Source organism: Pezoporus wallicus, unplaced genomic scaffold (genome assembly GCF_028554395.1).
Source record: "Pezoporus wallicus isolate ANWC-B61680 ecotype Strahan unplaced genomic scaffold, APGP_CSIRO_Pwel_v1 scaffold_7392, whole genome shotgun sequence".
NCBI lineage: Eukaryota > Metazoa > Chordata > Aves > Psittaciformes > Psittacidae > Pezoporus > Pezoporus wallicus.
The window spans coordinates 2651245-2675895 of record NW_026639923.1 but is presented as its reverse complement, the minus strand read 5'-3'; the positions used below and the strand labels follow the sequence as shown (position 1 = coordinate 2675895).

General features: G+C 39.6%; 2 protein-coding genes across 5 annotated transcripts in view; one reads left to right on the top strand and one right to left on the bottom strand.

Moving 5' to 3' along the window:
* Positions 1-21860, top strand: part of GPR146 (G protein-coupled receptor 146) — a 47813-nt gene extending 25953 nt beyond the window's left edge. The window contains exons 1-2 of one of the 4 annotated variants that reach the window (XM_057416924.1): positions 7768-7884; positions 20273-21860. In XM_057416924.1, the coding sequence (XP_057272907.1) occupies positions 20317-21321 (1005 nt within the window). In that variant the 5' untranslated portion in view covers positions 7768-7884; positions 20273-20316 and the 3' untranslated portion in view covers positions 21322-21860. The other 3 variants (XM_057416921.1, XM_057416923.1, XM_057416922.1) reach the window with 3 other exon arrangements.
* CUNH7orf50 (chromosome unknown C7orf50 homolog) overlaps positions 1-24651 on the bottom strand; it is a 127498-nt gene that overhangs the window by 60799 nt on the left and 42048 nt on the right. The window lies entirely within an intron of this gene.

Sequence of the window (24651 nt, the reverse complement as noted above, 5' to 3'; positions counted from 1 at the left end):
GCCTTTATGGATTTCCATTACACACTGTCTGACAGCATTTGCTGCTCTGGACTACATGAACTGACTTTTAATTCTTACAGAGGTAATGATAATAAAGTTTGCAGAAGCTGGGCACAGGTGACATTTCAGAATTTCGTATTTATTTCAAGTCCCCTCTTTCCAGGTCTAATTTTACAGAAAGTAAGTGTAAAACTGGTTAGAAAGAACTGCCAAATGCATAAATTCTCTTGATCCTTTTTACCTATTGTATCATTAGTAATAGCTACCTTCAAACTGGTCTCCTAAATCATCCTTTAGATGATGACACTATAACATCTCCGCAGTGGTGTTAGAGCTGACACTTGAAGACAATGAAAGAGCACACATGTAATTCCAGAATTTCAAACTAGTAAATCACAACTGAAGTCCCAAAGCCAAGACAAGGCCATTAGTAGAGCTTTGGGAAGAAAAACTGAGGGAGACAAGACAGCAACACCAACCATCCAGCTGACTGTGTCAATGTATGGTGTGTAGCTGGGAGGATGGCTAACATGGACAGGGAGGCAAAGAGCACAACTGCCAAAGCAAAGGATATTGAATAGCTGGAGCTGTCACCTCCTGCAACAAAGTACCAGCCTGCATCTTGGATGCTGGTTAATGGATGCTACAGCATGACTGCAAAGCTGAAAAATAGCATAGGTTGATCAGCATGAAAGCACAATTCCTGGAGCTTCAACTGACCCTAAAGGAAAGACAGAGCACTTGTAAAAAAATAGTTTCCATTTTCAGATACTTGTTTCTAATTCTTTAGTATCAAATACAGCAGTACTTCACACACAGAAATCTGTAAAGTTATAAATGGTAGAAACCATTTATGTTTGACTGCTTCAGCTGTAAGGACTAAATCTGGAGTAACTGCAAAGGCTTAAGTCTCAAAATACACACAGTGCAACTGAGAGCTACAACCAGCTCCTGGATTTCACCAGGCTTTTGTCTGGAGACAGCGAGAGGAATCTCCCTTAGCCAGGAAGGAAAAACTAATAAAGTCAGGTAAGATTCTGTCAGCAGCAATGGGAGGCACAGGTTATTAAATGGATCTTTGTATGGCTGCTCCACCTCCAGTTTTATTTGCTGGGAGCTGGTTATGTAACTAACACAAAAGAAAATCACCATTTCTAGGTTGTTTTCCTTTGCAAGCCCTGGGCTGCCAAAAGGAACTGAGGGGAACTCCAAAGCAGCTTCCCTTCTGTTGCTCCTCTGGGTGTTTCTCTTTGAAGTGGCACCCTAAGCGGCTGCTCATTCATTGGGTTTGTAGGTAGTCTTCACAGCAATAACTTTCCAGCCTTCAAGCTTCAGTACAGAAACATACAATTTATTAAAGCAAGTTAGTGGTGGTGTTACTTCAGCCTTTTATTTCTACTTGGTGTCAGACAAGACGCAGGTACTCTTTGTAGTAAGATGTCAGACACTGGAGAAAATGCTGAATGTTACAGACTGATCTGATTTGAATGCTGAATCTTACAGACTGATCTGATATGGTTTGAGTAACACCTGAACAACCTAAGAAAACCATTTAGCTATGGATTCGTTCTAAAATCTAGAGTCAAACAGAGTCAAACGCCACAATGGCTCTAACTCCATTGCAGTATTACTGTGCTGTATTCAACTGAGGGTTTAACCCTTTGTTCCGACAGGGGTTTTTAAAACACTTTTTCCCCACCCCCAAAAAATATGAGTAAGCCTAAAATTAAATATGGAATGACTGCAAAGTGGGCTGGTTAGTGGACCCTAGTAACTATTCTATGATTCTATGACATCTGTTAACAGACAAATGGACCACTGACTTGCCAAATGCCTGTAATGCAACAAAAAGTGTATCTAATGCTGCTCATAATAGCAGCAGCCAAACATCCCATTACTGGTTCCCAAATATTTTCCTGGTGTTGAATGTTTGTAAACCATCCTCTTGCGCTGCTGCCAAACTCCAGGAACACTCTCCAGGCCAGTTTTAGCCCTTAACTAAAAAAAATCCCCACATTATTAAGAATTACTACAGAGAAAAGATTTCAGTGGATCTATCCTAATGGAATGGCTCTCTCTCATTCCCACATAGTGTGTGCATTGTTTATTTTCATTCTTTGAGCACAGGATTTTATAGCCATAATTATCTCATTTTCTCATAGTACAAAGAGTGCGATTTTTATTCATTGAGATCAACATTTTTCTTGCATTCTTCCTGTTTTTCTTTCCCTTTAAAATTAGCTATTAATAACAAATACGACAGATTTATGTTATCGGAATATCTCTTGGGGTAGAGATTTCATTTTAAATGAGCATAGATCAAAAGTAAAATGGACAGCTAGAGGAAATGATGTTTTAACTCCATCTCCATTCTCCATATGCTTTAAAAGAAATAGTTCTTCAACCATGCAACCTCATCTTATAAGCTTTTTGTGCAATAATTTTCACCAAAATCTGGATTCTTCAACACGCAAAGTTCAATCAAGCGGATTTTAGAAGCTAGGAGCTTGTCATGGTCACCTGGCTATGAAATCCTGCTAGCCTGCCAGCATGCAAACTTGATGCTTTACATCTTTATTTAAAGGGTGGGGAGAATGCAGTCAAGCATTTATTAAGGAAGATAGTAAAGCCCTGGACTTACTCCCTTCTTATACATCTCCTCTCCTGTTTCTCCTGTGCTGCAAAGTGAGCTGTAGTGCCTTTAGCCTGTCCTGTAGCCTTCACAGAATACACCCAGAGGGTTAAAGCTCTTCCTCCATGCCCACCACCTGAGGTCCAAGAGAGCTCAGGAAAGAGCTGCTGAAAGCCTGCTAACAGGAAAAGGTCAGGAGCAGGGTATTATATCGTGTATGTTTGGATTAGCCCACAATAGCTAAATAAACTGATTTAATGTCTAATGACATTTTCAAACAATAGCTAATACAATTATCCAAAGTATGCAGAGACAAAAGATGCACACAGATGCACCGGAATATGTCTCTAATACATCCACACAAACAATGATCTAACAGTGAATTTCAGCAGTTCGACCATCCAAATTAGAGGCCAAACATAAAGAAGGCAAAGTTTAAAAGCCTACTGACTAGAAAAGATGCAAGTATTCCCGCCTTGCCCATTATCACTCCCGTTTGTATGCAGCTATCAGGTATTTTGCTATGTTTTTAGTGTAATTCATGTTTTTTTTAACAGAATCATGGTCTTTTCAAAATAAATGCTACGGAAATGAATCACAAGCTCTAAAACCTTTTGGAAAGCTTCTCTGAAGTAGCTGGTTTAGCAGCTCTGAGAGATTTTCCCTAAAACCACATAAGGATCCTGAGTCAAGCCAGCAGAGGAAGGACCTGCAATGGGCCCAGGTGCTATCGCTCTTCCAACCTCTTTGCCACTGACTCTCTCTTTGCTGGAGGCTCTTGTAATGATAGAGCTGACACGGGAAAATAACATTCACACACCCATGATACCCCTTCAAAGGCTACGCCTTCACAGTCCATTTTCGAAATCAAGACAGGAAGGTGCAGACACACACATCCTGTACCCTCAATCCCACCAAAAGGGAGTCTGTGCCATCCTATCGGGGCCCCAGAGAATCCAGCTACTGCAGCAAGTTTCACCAGAACTCGATTACGAGCAGCCCTTAGGGAAAAGCTGGTTGAATTTCTCAAACAGAGACGCTGGTTCTGAAGAACGAATGCATGATTAATGGGGTTGCAGCACTGGCACAATTATGGTCGCCTTAATAAAGTTTTCCATCAAAGTTCTTAGAACCTGAAATATTGTAGCAGATTAAAAAAAATAAAAGGGTATAAAAGTTGTGCTCATATAAAAGGCAGTTCTTAAGCAACTAAGCTAAAATTTGCAAGTAAGTCGTGCTTACTTCAGCTGATTTGCACATTCAAGTTAAAGTTTAAGTAATTACCAAAACATTTTCAGACACGTTATGACCAAATATGAACTTGCTGAATACTCACACTAAGATAAACCACAGCTAAACAGTCACAGAATAGTTTGGGTTGGAAAGGACCTTAAGATCATCCAGTTCCAACCCCCTGCCATGGGCAGGGACACCTCACACTAAACCATATCACTCAAGGCTCTGTCCAACCTGGCCTTGAACACCACCAGGGATGGAGCATTCACAACTTACTTGGGCAACCCATTGCAGTGCCTCACCACCCTCACAGGAAAGAACTTCCTCCTTATATCCAGTCTAAACATCCCCTGTTTAAGTTTTAACCTGTTACCCCTTGTCCTATCACTGCAGTCCCTAATGAAGAGTCCCTCCACAGCATCCTTATAGCCCCCCTTCAGATACTGGAAGGCTGCTATGAGGTCTCCACGCAGCCTTCTCTTCTCCAGGCTGAACAGCCCCAACTTTCCCAGCCTATCTTCATACAGGAGGTGCTCCAGTCCCCTGATCATCCTCGTGGCCTCCTCTGGACTTGTTCCAACAGTTCCATGTCCTTTTTATGTTGAGGACACCAGAACTGCACACAATACTCCAAGTGACCCCATTCATCTTACATCTATGTTAGTGTACATCTACAGTACTGAAAAATAAGAACTCTCAGTGAGGGCTGACCACATCCCATGCAATGAGGAGATGCCTGACCACATCACAGTCCCTTTATCATGTACCACGAAGTCTTCGCGTTTCTTTTCAGGTACCATTAATTCAGCTTCAGATAAAAGCATATTGAGGAATATTTGTGATAAACCTTTTAGATGAACAACTCTTTTACACGAATAACTATTCTTTATAAACAATTTACACATGGGCATGAAGGGCCCAAAAGTACACCCACTAATTCACTAACGCCACAGTGATGCTTCAACAAAACCACTTTAGCTCATAAAAATAATATTCTGGCAACCACAGTCCCAAATAACTACTTTCACTTTAACCTTGTGATTTCTTTAATCCATCTGAATCACTAACTCTACCTAAGTTACCGCAGAGAGCACAGCTAAAAGATGAACTTCTGAAAGTCACTATATTGCCAAAGAAAATTGAACAGAACTTCTCAGGTTTTCTCTTATCTAGCTTATGTAAGTAAAAAATCCTACCAGAATTGTCTATCAATTGTCTATCAATTCTGGTAGTTTGAATTGTCTATCAATCAAACACGGCAGCGTGTCAGAAACATCAGCACCTCAAATCCAGGGTAACTTCATCACCTGAACCACTACCAAATATCCTTTAAACGCAAACCTGCGCTGCTCAAATGCAACTTTCATATTAACAGAGTTACTTGCAATTATGAACTTTAGGACTGTGCATTGAATTCACAGAACCATCAGCAATGAGAACTGTATTTGGAGGAGGATGGACAGGCAACTGGCATATTTAATTCAGAGTATCAAGCCAATAGCAACAGTGTACTGCATCTGAAAAGGAGACCCCAAGGCTCTGTGATCCCTGCTGCTTAGTGGCAATGCATGAGGTTATGTGTGCGTTTCACACTCAGACCGGACTCCTGTCCAGCTGAACTTGTACCAGGTGCACACAGAAGTTATCTGGCTTGTGTTTAAAGGTGGTTTAAGCATGGGCTAATTTTCCCTGGCAGGTCACAGAAAAGGCTCCGCCTTCACTGAGGCTGGCACTTGCTTACTTTGCAATAAGGCAGAGTTAAAAATTAAGTCACTAAAGTAAACCTCAAACATCCTTGTTCACCATTTCACTCCGTCCCTTGCAGCTGGGTGTCCAGGACTTGAGTGTCAGCAAAAACTGCTGTGGATCTTCTGCCACAAGAAATACCTGCGCAAGTTCTACAAGTGCAGATATTGTTAAGATTTGGGCCTTTTGGTCAAAGCATGACAGTCTCCTCTGCCTCACAACTACCCCAAGTTACCCCAGACGATCAGGGACAAGCATAACTGTGTAGGGGATTATGTATCTTTACAAACAAGCCTCAGGGAAAGCATGTGAGAGAACCCCAACCAGGATAATATAAAAACTCTCAGGCTGTGGGCACTGCAAACTGAATACACTCCTATAGGAGTGAGCAGTCGCCTCTATAAAACCAAGAGAGCAGCAGACTTGAAGGAGCCACGTTATTACCTTCCACTCTCCCTGGAGACCAAAGGAGTACAATTCCATCTCCCAGTCTCTGCATTTTCTCCTGCAAAAAGCCTAAACGCTAAAGTTTATGAGGCCTGAATTTCAAAAGGAAAGCACACTTCACCTTAAACTCTATGCTCAACTGTCACTGGTATTTTATCAACTGTAAATCAACAGCTTTTGAGGGCTTTGCTCGGCATTTCGAAACAAAAACCACATATACCGGCTTAACCAAATGAGTGATAAAGCATGAAATATTACAAACCATTAAAAAAGGAAAAAGCATAATCCTGGCCTGCCCCACATTGTCTCCTCATAGAAATGTTACTTCTGAGATTACAGAAGGGCTTTTTTATTTAACAATTTCACCAATCTCCAACAATAGAGCATTCAATGGAAAATATTAACGTGGGACCTACAAACAGAGCCGCTATCTTATATGGATTGTAAATAGAGACTTGGGGTTATTTTACTTTGATATAAACAATAGCAGCTTAGCCAAAAGGAACAAAAAAATAACTGATGTAGGCAAATACTTAGATCATAAATACTGACAAGCAAAGTTCTCAGGTGTTAACCTTAGAGTCTCTCTTAGAGCCCTATTCTGATGTTATAGCTAACAAGACACTATAGGAATAAAATTAAGCAACTAAAAGTATAAAGTAAGAAAACACACGTGTATTGCATAGAGTAAATACAATGCTACACACATGCCTAACATGAACGACAAATTCTTTGTTAATTTTAGGGATCAGCTCCTTTCTGGTTGATAAGTGAAAGGAGATATTACACTTTACTGCTTTGGGGAGGAAAGAAAACATATAAATTAATTCTTCATTACGGTTTTAAATGGCAAATTATTTAAGGACTATTTGTATTCAAGCTAAGTAGGCAGAATCGTGATATTACATGCTTTTTATTCAAATGGAAAGAATTTACATTTCCCTACCATCTCATTAAAGCCAGATGATAAAGCAGCATTTTCCCTGCATGTTTGGGGTTTCTTTCTTTTAATTAAAATGTTCTTTTTGAATGCTTAAAATAATTCTGAGGTTTATAGTAAAGTATTTTCTAAAGCGTACACTGGCTCTTATTCAGGTCAATGCTGGTTACTGTCTAAACTCTCCAGAGGCCAAGTGGATGTTACAGGCTTTTGCTAAAGAGCATTGTTTTGCGAAGCTGGGAAGGGATATGACTCCCAACAAACACAGCTGTGATGAGTCCCTCTAAAGAAAATAAAATGTTACTAACATATTATTTTTGCCAGTTTGGCTTATCTTGCTCTGGATTTATTATTATTAAAATGCACAGCTTCACAGAATAGCTACTCCTAAGGTAAAATCTTCTTGCACCAAGCAGCTCCCCCAGTTCAATGCAGCCGCTGTTTCTCTCCCGTTTTGTACCTACACCGAAGGCTGAACTGTTCTCAGACCACAGCAATGTCCTTTCAGTTTGTCCTTTCCAAAGAAACACCCCTGAAAGCCCCTTTCACCGTTATGAACATGGTCTGCAGGAGAGTCCTTATGGCAGGATCAGGCCCCCTCCTTTTGCAACGGCCCTTTGCGCCAATACAAGCATGCAGCTGAAGCTTAAAGGATTATGTGTATGTATGTGCAAGGGAAGTCACATGTATACACAGAGCCCGGTGCCACTACCCCGGGCAGTGCAGCAGCGTCAGCGGTCTTTTCCTAAGCTCCCTCGCTGTTTACTCCTACAAGAGACACGAGATACTGGAGTTTCTGCTGAGCTCACTTTGAAAAGGGGCTCACTTGATGGGCAAAATGTTTCTGCCAGCCACCAAGGAACAAGAAGGCACTGCCTCCCAGGTGAGATTTTAAGAAGTTCACCTTTTGGATTGTTTTCTGTTTTTAAGAGCTGAAACCCAATTTGCATTAATGCATATAAACCTTGGATCAGTGAAAATGAATAGCGCCATTGTTAGAAATCGATGTTCAGGTTTTAGATAACAGTTCTTTAGGGCCAATGTCATTGTTTAAGTTTGTCATGCTCCTACTTTTATCTAGTTGCCTGAAAGAAAGCTGCATTAGGCTTTTTCTTATTTCTATCAATTTTCACGTTCTTGCACATTAGCTGGATTTCTCATTTACAGCTTCTTTATGTACTGAGCATGTGCTTTTAAGTTTGTTATTAATTGCTCTGAATATGAGATTTCAATCTTTCTGTATATTAAATCTAGCAGTAAAACAGTATAGCACAAGTAGAGCAAGGGAATTGATCAAAAGTTAATCTAATTAGTCTTTAGTAAAGCAAAAAAGGTCTCAAAGTGAGATACTTATGAATCTTCTATTCATAGCGTAATAAAACACACAGCAAACCATACTGTGAAATATTACTGCAGAGCTGCTAAGAGACACAGCAGCAAGTAATTAACTAATTAATCACAATTAAGCTTCATTTTCGTTTCTATTCTAAAAGAAGGTAAGCCAAAGGCAAACTTCGAAGCAGCAAAAAATTTCCTAGCTGCTTTCAGGAGAAGCTTTGAATAAGCAGAATGACTGCTGTCCTTTTTTGCCTCCATAAGCATTTTTAACTATGCTAATCACAATGATATTTGCAAATCTGTTTTCTACTGTTCTTAGCAGAAGACCTACTTTCCTTTAGGGCTTTGTCAGCTGAACTTTATGTCCTTCTTATAGAAAAGCTAAAGCAGCACAAAAAGGCAGCAACCGTTTTCTCATGCCAGAATCACGTCCTTCACGTATTTGACTGGCCCCATCAATGTCCCATGGATTCCAACAGAACTTGGACTAATTCTGAAAGGATGAAAGAAAGTTAATCAAATGTCTGCACAAAGTGGTTTATGTGAATGTCTATGGTTGTGATCTGCACATCGGAATGATCCATGTCAACCTCTGCATTCAGGGTCTGAGCATCAGATAAGAGGTTATCAGAATATTCTGCATATTTTCCACAACAGCTAAAACATGTAGGGCTTATTTAAGTGAAGAGAGGTGAGCAGGCTCCAGTGAGCTCTCTACAAACCGCGGTTTACTGTTCATGCACACCCTGTGCCTGTGTGGGCTATGTAAAAACAACCATTTATCAATCATTACTAAGAAACTGGATCTGTGACAAACTAATTACTCCTCAAACCTACACCCATTAGCACAGGAGGAAGCAGATTATAAATTTAATTTTCTGGTGAATTGACCCAGGCTGGATACCAGGTGCTCACCAAAGCTGCTCTACCACTGCCCTCCTCAACTGGACAGGGGAGAGAAAATACAATAGAAGAGTCATGGGCCAAAAGAAACACAGGGGGAGATCTCTCACCAGTTACAGTCATGGGCAAAACAGATTCAACTTGGGGAAACTAGCTTAATTTATTGCTAGTAGATAAGAGATAGATAGTAGATACTGCTAGTAGGTGAGTAGGATAAGGAATAAAACTAAATCTCAGAATACCTTCCCCTCACTCTTCCCTTCTTCCCAAGCCCAACTTCACTCCTAATTTCTCCGCCTCCTCCCCTCCCAGTGGTCAGAGGGACAGGAACGGGGGTTGTGGTCAGTTCATCACATGTTTTTTCTGCTGCTCCTTCCTCTTCAGGCAAGGACTCCTCACACTCTTTCCCTTCCATTAGAGACAGTTCTCCACAAACGCCTCCAACATGATGTTCCTCTCACATGCTCTCAACTCCTCTCTCCAGCCGCAGTTGCCATTGTGCAGCAACTTTTTCCCCTTCTTAAATGCGTTACCCCAGAGGCGCTACCAACTTCAGCTGATGGGCTCAGCCCTGTCAGTGTTTCTTAGAGCTGGCTGGCATTGCCTCTGTTGGACACGGGGGAAGCTTCTGGCAGCTTCTCACAGAAGCCACCCCTGTAGCCCCTGCTACCAAAACCTTGCCATGCAAACCCAATGCAATTTTATATATCAAGGTTCTGCACAGCTCCTGAAGTAACAAAATCTGCTACAGAAGTAGTATACTCAAGGTGTAACTTCACAGGTAATGACAGACCTTAGGTTTAACGAGTCCTGGTTTAGGTTTAGAGAGCCCTGGTTTACAGAGGTCCCTTTGAACATTTCTTCCCCTGAAATTACTTCTGGAGGTTTTTTTTTCCCTTGAAAAGCATTTGCCCAGACTCATATTGGGCTGGAAGAACAACACCAGTTAAGGATATTTAGGGAAGCATCCCCACTCATACACCTGTGAAAGTAAGGCCAAGGACTAAAGGGAAATCATCAAATACTTAAACCTGTCAAAGCCTCTGCCAGCACCCTAGAATAGAAAGTGCTAAAGGTTATCGCTTTTTCAAGTTTCATGGAAGGGTCATTCCATACATACAGAGGCAACGGGGAGCCTTGTAAGAAATCAAGAAAATATTGATGAATAAGGGGTAAAAAAACCCTGTCACTGATAAGGGGGAGCAGGGATTGGCACATGACGTGTAGTAGATGGACAAGTCAGAACCCATTCATGTCAGTAAGATGCTTCTTAACTAATTTCAAGCCCCTGGTAAACTAAAATCCCTACTTCAAATCTTGCAGTCTAATAATACCCATCCTTACATCAGGAATAGTATTATACTAGTTCACCTAGAATGCAAGATATTTTACTCAGATATTATAAATGGAATAAGACACAATCAGCAAATACGTGAGTTCATCCAAGAGGCAGCTAGAAAATATGCCCTTCACCAAGCAACAGAAATTAAAAGCCACAGGAGTGGCAAGAACAAGAGGTTTTAGACTTGCTGACAACTATCAGAAAGATTTCTGTTTATCTCCAATAGATGTGACACATTTTGAAGTCATTTCAGCAACTCTGCTGAGGGCCGATTTCCCCTTCGAACTCTAAACTCCAAGCAGTTTCATACTCATAAATGTTATCTGAGAAAGAACTATGTCAATATTTTTGCATTTACTGGAAACCTGGTCCCTGCAGTCTGAGTTTGTTTCGCAAGAGTTTCCTACATGGGCAACGTGATGTCTTGTTGATAAGTCACAGGGTCAGCTTTCACTGGTGTTTCTAATAGGAAATGGCGTTATATTATAGTTTCCAGGAAAACTACCATCTGTGCCGCCTGTCAGTCTTTGCAACTGGCAGCAAAGTATCTGTGCGGAATGTTTTCGTGCTGCCAAATTTCAGCAGTGTTCCCTGTCAGAAGCCCTAAGCACGGCTGAAGCTAAGAAACAGCAGGTTAAGATAAGAGCTGCTGTTTCCACCCTGCCAACTCATTTACTGAGTAATTCGCAGCGTCGGTGTGCCTTTGACATTCAGTCCCTGGATAAATTCAGTCTGCACTATCTAGAACAGGGCTAATTTGCATTAATTTTGATTGGCAAGAATCCGTTTTCTTTACTAGAGTGATGCTGATTTGCAGGGACCAGAAGCAGAATCTTCAGTTCATAAAGTTCCCTTACCTGGAACCTCAGCAACTCCAAAATGCTAGAAATGCAGGGATCTAGCCACTTGTTATCTCGTAAGAGACCTAAACGAGAGAAATTTGCTAAACAAAAAAAATTTACCATAAAACTATCCTGCAATTTTATATTTTCTCAAACATTAAAAAAGCTTTAGCAGAAAATTCTGATTTAATTTCTATGATCTGATGAACTTTACATAAAAGAAAGGAACACGATCAGTTTCATAAACACTTTTTCCCCAAAACCAGCCTTAACTGACTTGCTGTTTCACAGTTTAAGTGTCTACTGGCAAAGGGGGTAAACCTTACAGTTAAATATTGATGATTACCATATAAGAAAGATCCTTTAATGAAATCACCCACCTTGTGTAATGAATTCCTTATGTCATGAAAAACGAACTGAATACCTTCATTAAAAACAGTGTAAATCCACTAAGTCCCAGCTACTCTGTCATCACCACCATGACAGCAAGAATGCTTTCTGAAGGTGCACGTAATCTTTGATAGATCCACTGAGCTGAAGTATTTCATATGGCAAGAAGCCTCCACTTAACTTCAGTTTTATATTGAATGAAAGTATTTGCTACAGCTAATGGGCCTGTGTGCTCTCCAAGAAAACAACACTGTAGGATTTAATTATGTCCTTTGGTTTCTGTTGCTCACCAGTTATAAGCACAGTGGAAATTCTGCCACAGGTTAAATTTTTGCAGCAACTCCCAATCATCTTGCTACTGAATTTTATTCAGGTTTGTTGCCGCTTAGTTTTAAGTAGGACAGTTGCATGAAAATCAGCCTCCAAGTGCTCTGAAAACATGGACCAGGAACTACAGTGGTGGTAACTGGCTGCTTGTATTCCACCACTGAAAGGCACCATCTACTCTGCCGATGCTTAAAAGCTGCCGCTTCTTGTACTCCAAGCAGTCACCTTTATAAAATCTGGAACTCAAAGCATCTAATGATGCCTATTTTCTAATATTACATTCATTCTAATTATTCCTGTTATTTAACACACCATAAGTAACTGGGAGCCAGTATGAATACCAGGAAAACTACAGGGGATTTGGTTTTCATATGACTCAGTTTTTAAGGAAAACATTACCTAGTGATAGCTGGGCATCTCAGAAATGTATCTCATTTCCAAAACCAAGGTAGCTAAGGCTTGTAAATGAATACAGGTAACTGCTGCATAAATTCATGCTGCCTGAAGGAATACCTTATGTTTAGAACTGCACAAAATTAAGGCATTTCACTTTTTGCAGTAATGAAATCTTAACCCACAATACATCTGTGATGTATGAAAAGCCGCACTGTTCACTCTATGGTGAATTCCTTCTCGCAGCACATAAGTGTTATAAAAGAAAAGGTTTGTCAGGTTTTCCATATAGAAGCTCATTCGGAATTCAGTGATAAAGCTAAGTCAGGAAGAGGTGGAGCAGGAGATCAGTCACACTCATCTGATACCAGGATACTGCGAGACGCTGGCAAAACATGATGGGGTTTATGGAGTTAACCCATGCAGAGCCCCAGTGCACAAAGTGCACTGAGCAGCTGCGAGGAGGGCACGGCCACCGACAGCCTAGCCCCTGCACAGGCTCCATTACAAAGGAATAAACAGCAGAGAACAGGAGGATTTATCTGGAGTGGCAGATGTGCCTGGCAGATAGCATCTGTGTCTGAACACGGGGCTCCTCCCATGCAACTCTTCAGTGGCCTTAATGCAGGACTATCTCCTCTCCACAGAACCTAAAAGTCTCCCCATTCTGCAGGAATTTCATTTGCGCCTTCTACCCCGTAGCACTTTGTTATTACAACCTTAAACACCACTACCACAATGCCATTCTCCAACAGATGTAACAGGCTCTTAAAAACACCCCTGGGCAGTTTTTATTACGGTTTCCAGAGTAGTTGATCTTTTTTGTCTTTCTTTATTGGTGGGTATTATCTGTTCTCATAAGCTTTAAGCTGCTTAAAAATTGAGGAGGAGTGAGGAAAGAGAAAAGAAAGCAAATACAGTTATCCATTGCTGATGGCTACATGTTGTTGTGAGCAATTGTCTATGAACTCTGAAGACATAAATTGTTCAGTTCTAACCTAATATATAGAAGATGTGCATCTTGGGAAACAGTGGCCGTACCCTAAAATCAAGTTTTCCTCTTTCTTCCAAACCAAAGGCATATCTGAACTCACTTGTTGATGCTTACCACCCAATAATTTTCAGAGACTTGCTTCTGACCATGGCCTTATAACAGATTCCCAAAGAGATGAACAATGTAAATAGAAACAAAACGTGCAACTGACATTGTTAATAGTTTTATATTATATGGCATTATATAATAATAATAATAATAATAATAATAATAATAATAATAATAGTAATGTAAACAAAAGGTTAACACAGAAGAAAGAAGGCCAGGGGCAGTAAGCAGTTTATCATGGCACAAGTGGGATCTGGATGACCAGGTAGCTGCTATGCAAGTGATTTACTACAAAGACGGCGCTTACAGAATGAAAGGAACAAACAAGTGACAGTGGCTGCCAACATCTGTGGAACAATAAAAAGGTCACCTGGCAAGTGAGAGAGAGGGCCACAGGCAGGAGACATATATGAAATACATGAAAGACATAGTCAGAATTTCTGGGAAAGCAGAGCGAGCATCCTCAAAGGATGACCAAAGCAAAATGCAATGACCAGAGAAGCATGAGTATCTCTGTACTCATTCAACATGTGACAGAAATAACCCTTATGGTTCTTGGGAATTTGATTTTTATTGTTGACTTGACACCCCTAAGAACAGCCTGAGATTTCCCATGGGAAAGGCAACAAAGAATTAAGAGGTGAAACAGTATCATACTTAGAAATCCTGTGATAAGTCTGCTATGATACCGTATATGTGTCATATGAGCAAATGATGGGAGGTGCAGCATTAACTGTAACCGAGTCATCAGGGAGAGATAAAGAGGAAAACAAGGGCAAGGCAGATGTGAAAAACAAGGGTTTTTAAAAAATAGCAAAACAGGGGGAAATGTGCATAACCATTTATGTCTGGACAGAATGAACACTTAAGGAATTACACTGGATCAGGGGAAGACACTAAGCTATAAAGCTGGAAATGGGCTCCCAGCACTCAAATTGTGCAGAATTTAGCACGAGTAGGCAATAGTCAAAGGACTTCTTAAAGAAATTTTAGTTATTGTTATGCTGCTACTAAAGCAAGTTCCTACTGCAAAGGGAAATTTGAGTTATTTTCAATGCTACTTTATATGAGGCATTCTTGTTATTTAGTCATGACTTCTTTCACATTATACTGCACTGAATTAACTACATTGTAAAATAGAAGAGCTATTGATTATAAACACAGCACCTGCCAAACTGGTCAAGGATTGCACCACAAAGACATAAATGATAGGGTTTGAAGGGGCCTGTTTTTCAGCCCAGCACCCAGAATCAAGCAGGATCTTCTTCTCCACTAACGTTAAAAGCATTTTATCTGAGCTTTATCATTGTATTGTAAACAGCAGCAACTCATCAACTGCATAAGGAAAGTATATTCTGGAACTTACTTGCCTGCACTGCCACATTTTTTTTTCCCCTCACATCTAACCTAGGCAATCTAGTTTTACTTTTCTGTATATCCAGCCAACAAGTCTTCTGTTAATCCCTATGGTATGTATATAAGCTAGTAAGCCTAAAAATATGTCATGCTACTCAGATTGAGAGGCAACAACAGTGTGACACTTCATTCTCTCACACTTGAGAGTTCAGTGTGTTCCCCTTGAGGTACAACTAATTGCAGGTATGCCGTTTTCCAGAAACACCAGTCACCCTTTATTTAAAATATTAATAAATAATCCGTAAGTAATATTTAGCGAAACACTTTCAATAAGCACTTTTCAAGCCCTCATGAGTAGCTAACAATGGCTTATACATATATGCAACACTTCTGGCCAAGCTTTTCAGTTTCCTCAGTCTTGATCTGAAGTAAACCTGTGCCATGCAGCAATGCTCAGCACAGCGCTCAGCCTTCCCCTATGGTATTTCAGTCTCTGTAAGAATTAAGAGATCCTGTGAGAACTCAGAAGACCTGATGAAAGTAGGAGTCTTAGGCCCGTCTAGAGACTTACCTCGTTGGCAACAGTCATGTATGGTTTACAAAGGTATTACAGCTTGTGAAAACACATATTTAGAGGTTAGATAATCTAGATAAGACATCACATACAGACGATAGCAGACCAAGGAGACAAATCATTCATTGTCTAAACAAAAAAAATCTGCAAAACAAGATATACTGCTACAGCTGGATAAAGGTTTGGGGCTTTTTAAGTCAAATAAAATAATCAGAGCGTGGAATGGTCATGCTTGAAACTGTTAACCAACCTGCTCTGCAACTTGGTGCTGCAGTATGAATGAAAATGTCTGAAAAAAGAGACTGTAGCTAGGAACAGCTGTATAGACTGTAATATAAGGAAGCAGCACTTCATTAATTTTTCTCATTAAAAGTTCATTTTATGTATTTTTTTCTAAAACAATCTCTGCAACCAAGCACTCTTAACTTTTTGTGTAGTATTCTAAGAAATTTTTCTTAAGTACCTTGTGCAAATTTGTATATAAAACCACCTTCACCTTCTATGGCATGTAAAGAAATGGGTGCTTGGCCAAGTATCAGAATTCTAGAAGTACTTCTACACTAATACATTTCCTACCTTATTGTTTCCCCAGTGAACTTGCGATGATTCAAGTTCTAAAGTTTCAAGGCAGCAAAGGCTTGATGCCAGTTTGTAACAGTGTTATCCATAGTACATACACAATTCTGTCTGTGGACTATGTATCAAACAGGAGTGTAGGAACTTCCTGCCATGGGAGAGTTGTATTGGTTTTACAATATTCATAATGAATTACCAAAAACAAACCAAGAAGTACAGACCTTGCCAAAAAAAAACAAACCCAACTGCACTCAGATAGAGTAACTCAACACAAACTGAATACTGAATAACCACTTTTAGTGTTTCTCTGGCATTTATCCCATAAACACCTGCTTTTTAATTAAGGGAGTTTTCATGGGTGTCTATTTGCTATGGAATAAAGCCTCAGAATCTTTAACTATAAGACTAATTATCTTGAAAAAGGCTGCTCTCAGCTTTGGTTGACAGTGTCAGTTAAAAAACATACTTTGAAGATAGTAACTTTAGTTCATTAATCTGAGAAGGTTCCATATAAATAAATCGACAACCACAGAACAGAATTCAGCATGGGATGAATTAGATGAATTACCAACCAACAGTTCAAAAACTCTTTCAAGAAACGATTCATTTTAAACATGTAGAGAACATACACAGAATAAATACATCCATTAATTACAAGTGACATGCAAATACTGTTGAGAACAATCGTCTTTTCAACTGTTCCAATAGGAGGCAGAATGGAATCCGTAACACCATCACCAAATGAGGCTCACACTGTAAAGCCTTTTCAGAGCACCAGAAGAACCTCCAAATTCAAAGTAAATGCTCAGAAACCTTTTCTACTAGCTCCTGGTACAAGCAAGCTCACCTTTGCAAGCAGCACGAGCACCTGTACACTGATTGTTTAGGATGTATGGCCTAGAAAACTGAAACCTCAAAGCTATATATTCTCATCCCGGGTTAAATAAAACCCACGCTCTTGACCGAGAGCTGTTGATCGCGCTTGAAGGGAATGGAGCAGCCCCTCCAGTGTCCCCGGAGAACCCCAGCGCAGATGACAATACCATAACAAACCTGCGGGCTCCGGCAGCCCGTATATTTTAAGCAGTAAATCTGAAACCCAGAGACTGAACTGAGCTGGATTCAGCAGCTCGCTCCCCTCGCAGCACAGCCTCTCACTTCTTCAAACTGGCTGTAAACAGGGAAAGGGAGGGGCCTGCAGCCTGCCAAGCCAAGCAGAAACTTGCGAGTAAGTTACAGAGGCAAAACAAGTGCAGCGCAGGCAGGCACGCAGAGCCGCACGCTGCCCAGGCGCTGGTGGGAGGCGATCACCATGTTCTCTGAGCGAAACACGGCAGGGCTGTGCAGCCAGCTTCCTTCCTCGGAAACGCTGCTTATCAAAGGCGTGCGGATCCGGTAACGCGGAGGAATGTGAAACGTGAATTAAAGGTAAGAGGCTTTACAGCAGCGCTGCCGAGGTTGGGGCCGTGGGAAAGGCAGGCTGGAGAGCGAGCGGCGGCTGCCAGGGCGCTCTTGCCTTCTACGCTTGGAGTTCTGACTTTAATTTTCAGCGTGACAGAAGTATAAAATCAGGCAAGACCTGGGGAAGCATTAGGGAAGGCTGAGTCAGGCCACAGTAAACAAGAGCACTGCAGCAGTCACTTATGCAACAGAGTCAACCTGGGACTGCAAATGTACTTTTGACTGGAGAAAGGGTTTAGTACTGATCGATCGGGTAAAACAACTGCGCCCGAAGCATCGGAAGGACTTACCCAGACGTGGTCTATGGAGACACAACTGCCTTTAAAATGACAAGAGACACGGCTGGGTAAGAAATGCTGAGTTGGGCCCAGGCAGCAGAGCAAACAGGTTCAGTGCCTTCGGAGGTAAGTGACAATTTAAAATGGGTGATTTCTGCATTAGTGGCTAGAATACCTCATCTGGTAATTTAGAAGTCATCAACAGAATTTCCTCTGAAAATATTTTTACTTTGGAATTTATTCCTACCTATTTTGGAGGTAAGTTTTGTAATTTCGGAGGTAGGTTTTGCAATTTGGCACGGTTACTATTTAACAGAATGAATTGCCAACCATTTCTACCATTAATATAGGATTGTCTTATTTAACTGCAGTTAGAGGATGTAAAGAAGAACGTGGTAATTACTAAAACACTGTGAAACCAGACATTCTCCTGCTCTATAAAATACAAAGCATGGTAGCAAAGACTGTTGATCTTCTGAGACAATATACAGGCAGGTATTCTGTGGCTGATGTAATTCAGTCTGGAGTAATCAAAGCTACATGCTTAAGGATAAACCTACATAATGGAATTACGTGATTGTGTCCATGCCTTTGCTTAGTCACCCTTGCACTCACCATAGTGCATATATTTGCAATATCGAGTTCCAGTCTGCTGCTTTGGTTGGATCAAGTCGTAACAGTTCAATGAGATGTAACTCCAGTTGCCTTCAACTGTGCAAAACAGCTTTTCTTTTTCCTTCTTAAAAACTTAAAACAACAGATGCTTCCTGAAAATAAACTGGGTGGTTTTCAGTGCTCAAGAAGTGTGACGACTGAAAGACAACATAAAGATACTGTACTTTCTACTCATGTCAATACTATAGCTAAAGAACTGATTTGAGAAAACAAAGCGTTTCCTCTAAGGTGAGAAAGCAAGTTTTAAAAACAATAGAACTGCATCTTGTGCTGCTGCCACTTATCTAAAGAAATCTAACATATGACAGTGGAATAAAAATTTCTTTGCCCAGTTAAACTTACTGTATTTTTAGCCTGATTTCTGGCACAGGCTATGGTATTTAGAAGAAAAATGCACACAAAACAACTGCAGTGGAAAATAAAAAATGGAAGTTGACATGATTCTGGAATACATTCTGTACTATGGTTGAAGTGTCACAGGATTAGCACTAGAGAGATGCAACCACGTATCCGTATGCTTACAAAACCCATACCATATAATTTAGCCCTGTGGTTCATGGAGTATAGCATGTTGTCTAGTAACATTCATTTTAATTGCACAATGTTTATTGTGGATTTGATTAAATCTTGTTCTCTCTCTGGAAAGAATGCAGGTATATGTATTTGTACTTTCCTATACGTGCTGAAAGAGAGACACACAACGCTGAGTATCTGACAGTATCAGAGTACACGTGACATAGGAAATCACCTGCTGCATAAATTCTGTGCTGTCCCAGATATGGGAATAAGAACCACGGTTTTAAGGCTGTGGATGTTTTGAATTGTATTTGAAAGATTATTTCTTATTTCTGCATTTTGGAAAGAGACTGTTCATGATTGCTTTGAAGTTCACTGATTTCAGTTAAAATGTTATCTCTTTACAAAAGCAAAGATAGCTGGACAACAACTACTGATAGTAGCATAGTTTTTAAAGAATTCAAGCTATTTTAAGAGGAAATGATAGCTGATTCTTGCCTTTTTGGAAAGTCAGGCTGCCCTGATATTAGGTTCCCTAGACTACAGAGGTCCATTGTTTTTTTTCCAACTAAATGGTTATAGGTCGGAAGTCTCACTACAAACTGATCTATAAAAAACCCCTTCACCTCATTTCCCAGTTCCCTCTAGTCTTTGTCAGTTTTATCAGTGATACAGTATACATCCACAGTACTGCCTTGCAAATGCCTCCTAAGAAACTATCTTTTCGACATAAAGCTTATTTAACACCTTAGAGAACTCTATTCTTGATCTTATTGCTAAGATTTGTTCTTCAGCTTATAGCCTTCAATTCTTCAGCAGCCACTCTTCTATATTCTTCACTATATAAAAGGTACTGTTTAATAATTTTAAAAAACATTGTACTTCAGGTATATTATATCTGTACTTACTTTAAAGGTATATTTTATTTACTTCTGTTGAGTGTCCTGTATCAACTCATTTGCCATTAATTTCATTTAAATTAGTACTTCAGAACATGTACTAGTCTCATGAAATTCTGAATCACAGGTGACTCTCTTCCAGTCTAACATGATCAAAAGGCATTTCAGTCACTGACCTTAAACTGAACAGTTAAATGAAGCACATAATGTCTATCTTTAGAATGTTTTCTTCATTCTACATTGCATTTCACTTACAATATAGTATTTCAACAATACTTTTACTATTTCTCTCTCTACAGAAAAGCTGGTAACCAGCAGAGAAGATACAAAAGCTAAAATCACTATGTGGAGCTGCGAAGCCTTGATCAACAGTACCGAGAGCAGTGAGGACCAGCATCTCTGCCATGACTTCCACCTTGTGCTTTCCATCTTTTCCCTACTCTACCTCATTATATGTTTCCCAGTTGGCCTTTGTTACAATGGCTTGCTGGTCCTAGTTAACCTCTACAACAAAGCTACTATGACTATGCCAGATGTTTACTTTGTCAACATTGCCATTGCCGGCCTCATCATAAACACTCTGGCACCAATGTATCTTCTAGGTCTTGCCAATACAAAATGGGCCATCTGGAATTCTAACAATGAAGTTTATATTACCTTACTTATTTTATTCAACGTCTCATCTTTAGTTACCATGTACTCAACTACATTACTCAGTCTGGACTACTACATTGAACGTGCTCTACCTAGAACTTACATGTCAAGCGTGTACAACACCAAACACGTCTGTGGATTCATATGGGGTGGTGCCATGCTTACAAGTTTTTCATCTCTCCTGTTCTATGTCTGCAATCATGTATCCACTAAAATAATTGAATGTTCCAAGATGCAGAACAAAGAAGCAGCAGATGCCATTATGGTCTTTATTGGGTATGTTGTACCAGCTATCGCTGTACTGTATGCACTTGTATTAATCTTGCGAATACGCAAAGAGGCAACACCACTGGATCAAGACACTGGACGATTAGATCCATCAGTGCACAGGCTTTTGATTGCCACAGTCTGTACACAGTTTACCTTATGGACGCCCTATTATGTTATTCTCTTGGTAAGCACATTTACGAATGCACGAGGAAGAATTGCAGATGAGAATTACAGTCGAATACTACATTTTACCAAGATTTTGTCAAAATTCTTGGCTTTCTCAAGCAGCTTTGTAATGCCTCTGCTCTACAGATACATTAACAAAAACTTTCCCAACAAATTACGACGTCTGCTTAAGAAGATACACTGTGGGAATCAAGGGTGTTCTCATGAGCACACAGTAGTACAGCAGGTCATGACGTAGGTATGGAAAAACCCTCTGCTGCTCTGTTAATGCAGTACTTGCTGTACCAGTACTGGGACTGTGATTTCGCTTGTTGGTACTCAGAGCCATTAATGTGAGAGTCCCAAGCAATGGGCTAGAAGGAGCTTTCCATTACAGTTCAATGGAACAGTCTTAATTTTCAAATAGTTAACTGTTTGCTGAAATCTTGTGAGACTCTGGCCTATGTGCTGTAATACCTGTGACATCTAATACTTTCGGTGCACTGAATGGGTTACAAGGCAAAAACTCTGTCTTCATCGCTCTAATATTCCTATCTGAAGAAATCACTAAGCAGTTTATTGAAGTCTTGACTGAAGACACAGCACCTTGTATCTTGTATAGGAAAAGGTATTACCTTACTTTCTGTACAAAGAAGTAATAGTGCTATCCTTGATGAAGTAAATAGCGTTTTTCAATGAAGATGATATAGATGATCTTTACTGAAGATCATGTTATCCAATTATACATGTCAAAATAGTAAATGTGAATTATAAATTAAATTATTTAATTTCTTTCTCTGTTACTGAATCCCCATGTTCAGAATGTTCCCCATTCTGAATCATGTTCAGAAATTATTTTCTCACACAAACTAACCTAGGTTTTAACATTTATGATAAACTGATTTTTTTTTTTAGGTACAACAAAAACATGTTTTAGTTTTCCAGTGCTTTGTTTGCATCCTAAACATTTCAAGAATTCAGAAATATTTATTGACTAATTCTAAGGGAACTGAGAGATGCCTGTTCCACATATTAAAATGAAGGACACAGTGGTTTACAAAGTTAAATCGAAGTTTTAACTAGTAAAGACTGTCTGGCTAAGTGTTATGGTCCACATATGTTCATGTAACAATTATCTTAATAATAAATATGTTTATGATTAACATTTTGTATTTTCAAGGGATATGTTTGCAACAAATAAATTAACATCTCTTTAATCTAGGGTATCACTGAGGGTTTGGAAACCATACCAAATCCCTGAATACATACAAGGTTTAAAAATGGGAATAGTATCTAGAAATCCCAGTCAGGATCAGCTTTTTGCTGATCTCTCAGAAATGGAGTGCCTCCCAATGTGATTCTTGAATGCACAGTGAAGGTATAGTTTCTGTATTTCACAGGGGGATGAAGAAATCCAGTCGAGATTGCCAAATTTTACTGAGTATATGAAATATGTAAGAAACACCAACAAGCTGCAGGAAACAAGTTACCCGCAACACCAAACAATGAAACATTGACCCAAGAACCTCCTGTTCCTAAGCTGCTATTGCATTATTAATGACAGAGGGGGACAGAAGTTAAACTTATACTCTCCCACTGGTTTGGGGGCAGCAAGACATCTTTGTCACCCACTCTGCAACCCAGCAGAATCATTTCATTGCTTAATCTGTCGCAACACAACTCGAATTCCACGTGACTTTACTCAAAAAATCGTGCCTTTTCAAGCCTCTGGTATAGAAAAAACATGGAGCAAATCCCCAAGTTTAACCTTTTCCCTTGCTTATAGCACAATTCTCATCTGATAAAGGGTCCTCTTAAATTCTAAGTGGAAAGCAGGTGAGGGACAGCCTTTCCAAATCTTTTCCCTTTTCATCAATGTTACTCAAGTAATTTCTTCCCATAGCTATCTTTGCTTGTCTACTTCATATACAAGCATGTCTAAGTTGTCAGCATCCTGGTGGAAAAGATTTCCATTTATTCTTTACTTTTAAAATAGCTTTTCACTTACTAATTTGTTTTTTTTTTTAATCTTTAATGCCTGGACTATTTATCATCTATTTCTGTGGTGTTTTCTCCACACAAAAACTACCCAGCACAACTACATCAATTTACTTCATAGTTTTAGCCCATTGATGAAAACCATGTTAAGGAATGAAGCCTTTATCATTGTATCCCGTTCACATATTAATTTATTGTGCCTTTATGCTGACATGACCCTGGCTGCTCTGGTTGGTTTTTTTCCCTTGAGAGGTTTTCTGTGAATTTCTACACATCTTGAACATTCAAACTCACTTCCACACAGAAGTGCTTAAGAAAGAAATCTTTCCTTACAACTGTCAAGCAGTTAGGTCCCTCTTCTTCCCATCTGAAGAAAATTAGGTTTCCTAATGCACCACATTAAACCTCTCCTGTAAAAATCTGTTAAAGAAATTTTATCCCATTATGCAGGAAAATTCCAGCAGGGAGGAACTGGCTTATCTGGTGTGAATAGAGGCTTCCAGAACTGGGACACTGCCAGAACTGTGTGGCTGAACAGGCAGCATTAAGTGCAATTTTAACTTACACTTGCTCCCTTACTTCTGTTTCCCCCTTCTATTAAGACGTCTTCCTGCCTTTCACAGGACTGTCGCGTTTATTTCTGTTCCTTTCTCTCCGTGTGAAATTCACAGTTTCACATCATGGATCTTTCATCATTTCTCTTTTTCTCTCATCTTATGCACTTCTCTGCACTATCTATTTTCATTTTGCTCCTCCGTTTCCACCCATGCTTGGCCTTGTACACTCGGTACTGCTCACCACTCACATTTACTTCATTAGACTAACTCTTCTACGATGACCCAAATCTTATTCAATGATTTGACATTACAAATGGATTTATGTAGCCAAATCGAAGCTGTTATTTGAGAGATGGAGAAAGAACAAGTTTTTATATTATTTACCCTTGAAAACTCAGTTTTTAGTCTTTTTCTATTTTTTTTTTGTTGCAGCAGTTAAGTATATACATATATACGTATAGATATACTAAATGTGATGGCAGTCATATAGACAAACAAATTTCACAGTTTAAAAAGCAACTCTGATATCCACTCAACTTTTCTAAGAGTTAATTTGATATATTACTTGCCTCAAAGAAACTGTGCCATGGAGCTGCCTGGCTGCTATTCTCATACGGAGATTTTGAACTTAATTGCAGCACCCTCACATGGTATTTCTTGAAAAAGCAGTATCCCAAAAAGTGAGAACTTTGCAATATCTATATAAAGAACAGCAGATGAACAAGTGCAGTAAAATACTTCAGGAAATACATGTATCATACATATGAAAGAACATTTATGGAAAATCTTTAATATACAAAGTTCTCATAATGGAGCCTTTCCATTTCAAATGCCTGAAGGTTTCTGATGACTGTAAATAGGGGCTTATCTATTCTGCATTCAAATATAAGTAAAATACTGTATATATGCAAGATAAAAAAAAATCAGCCTACTGATGTATAAGGAATTCGCGAAGATTTTATTAAATTATTTCTTAAAGCACATTATTGGAATGTAAACCTCTGAGCAGGAAGTTGTACTGTATGTTTCTGAAT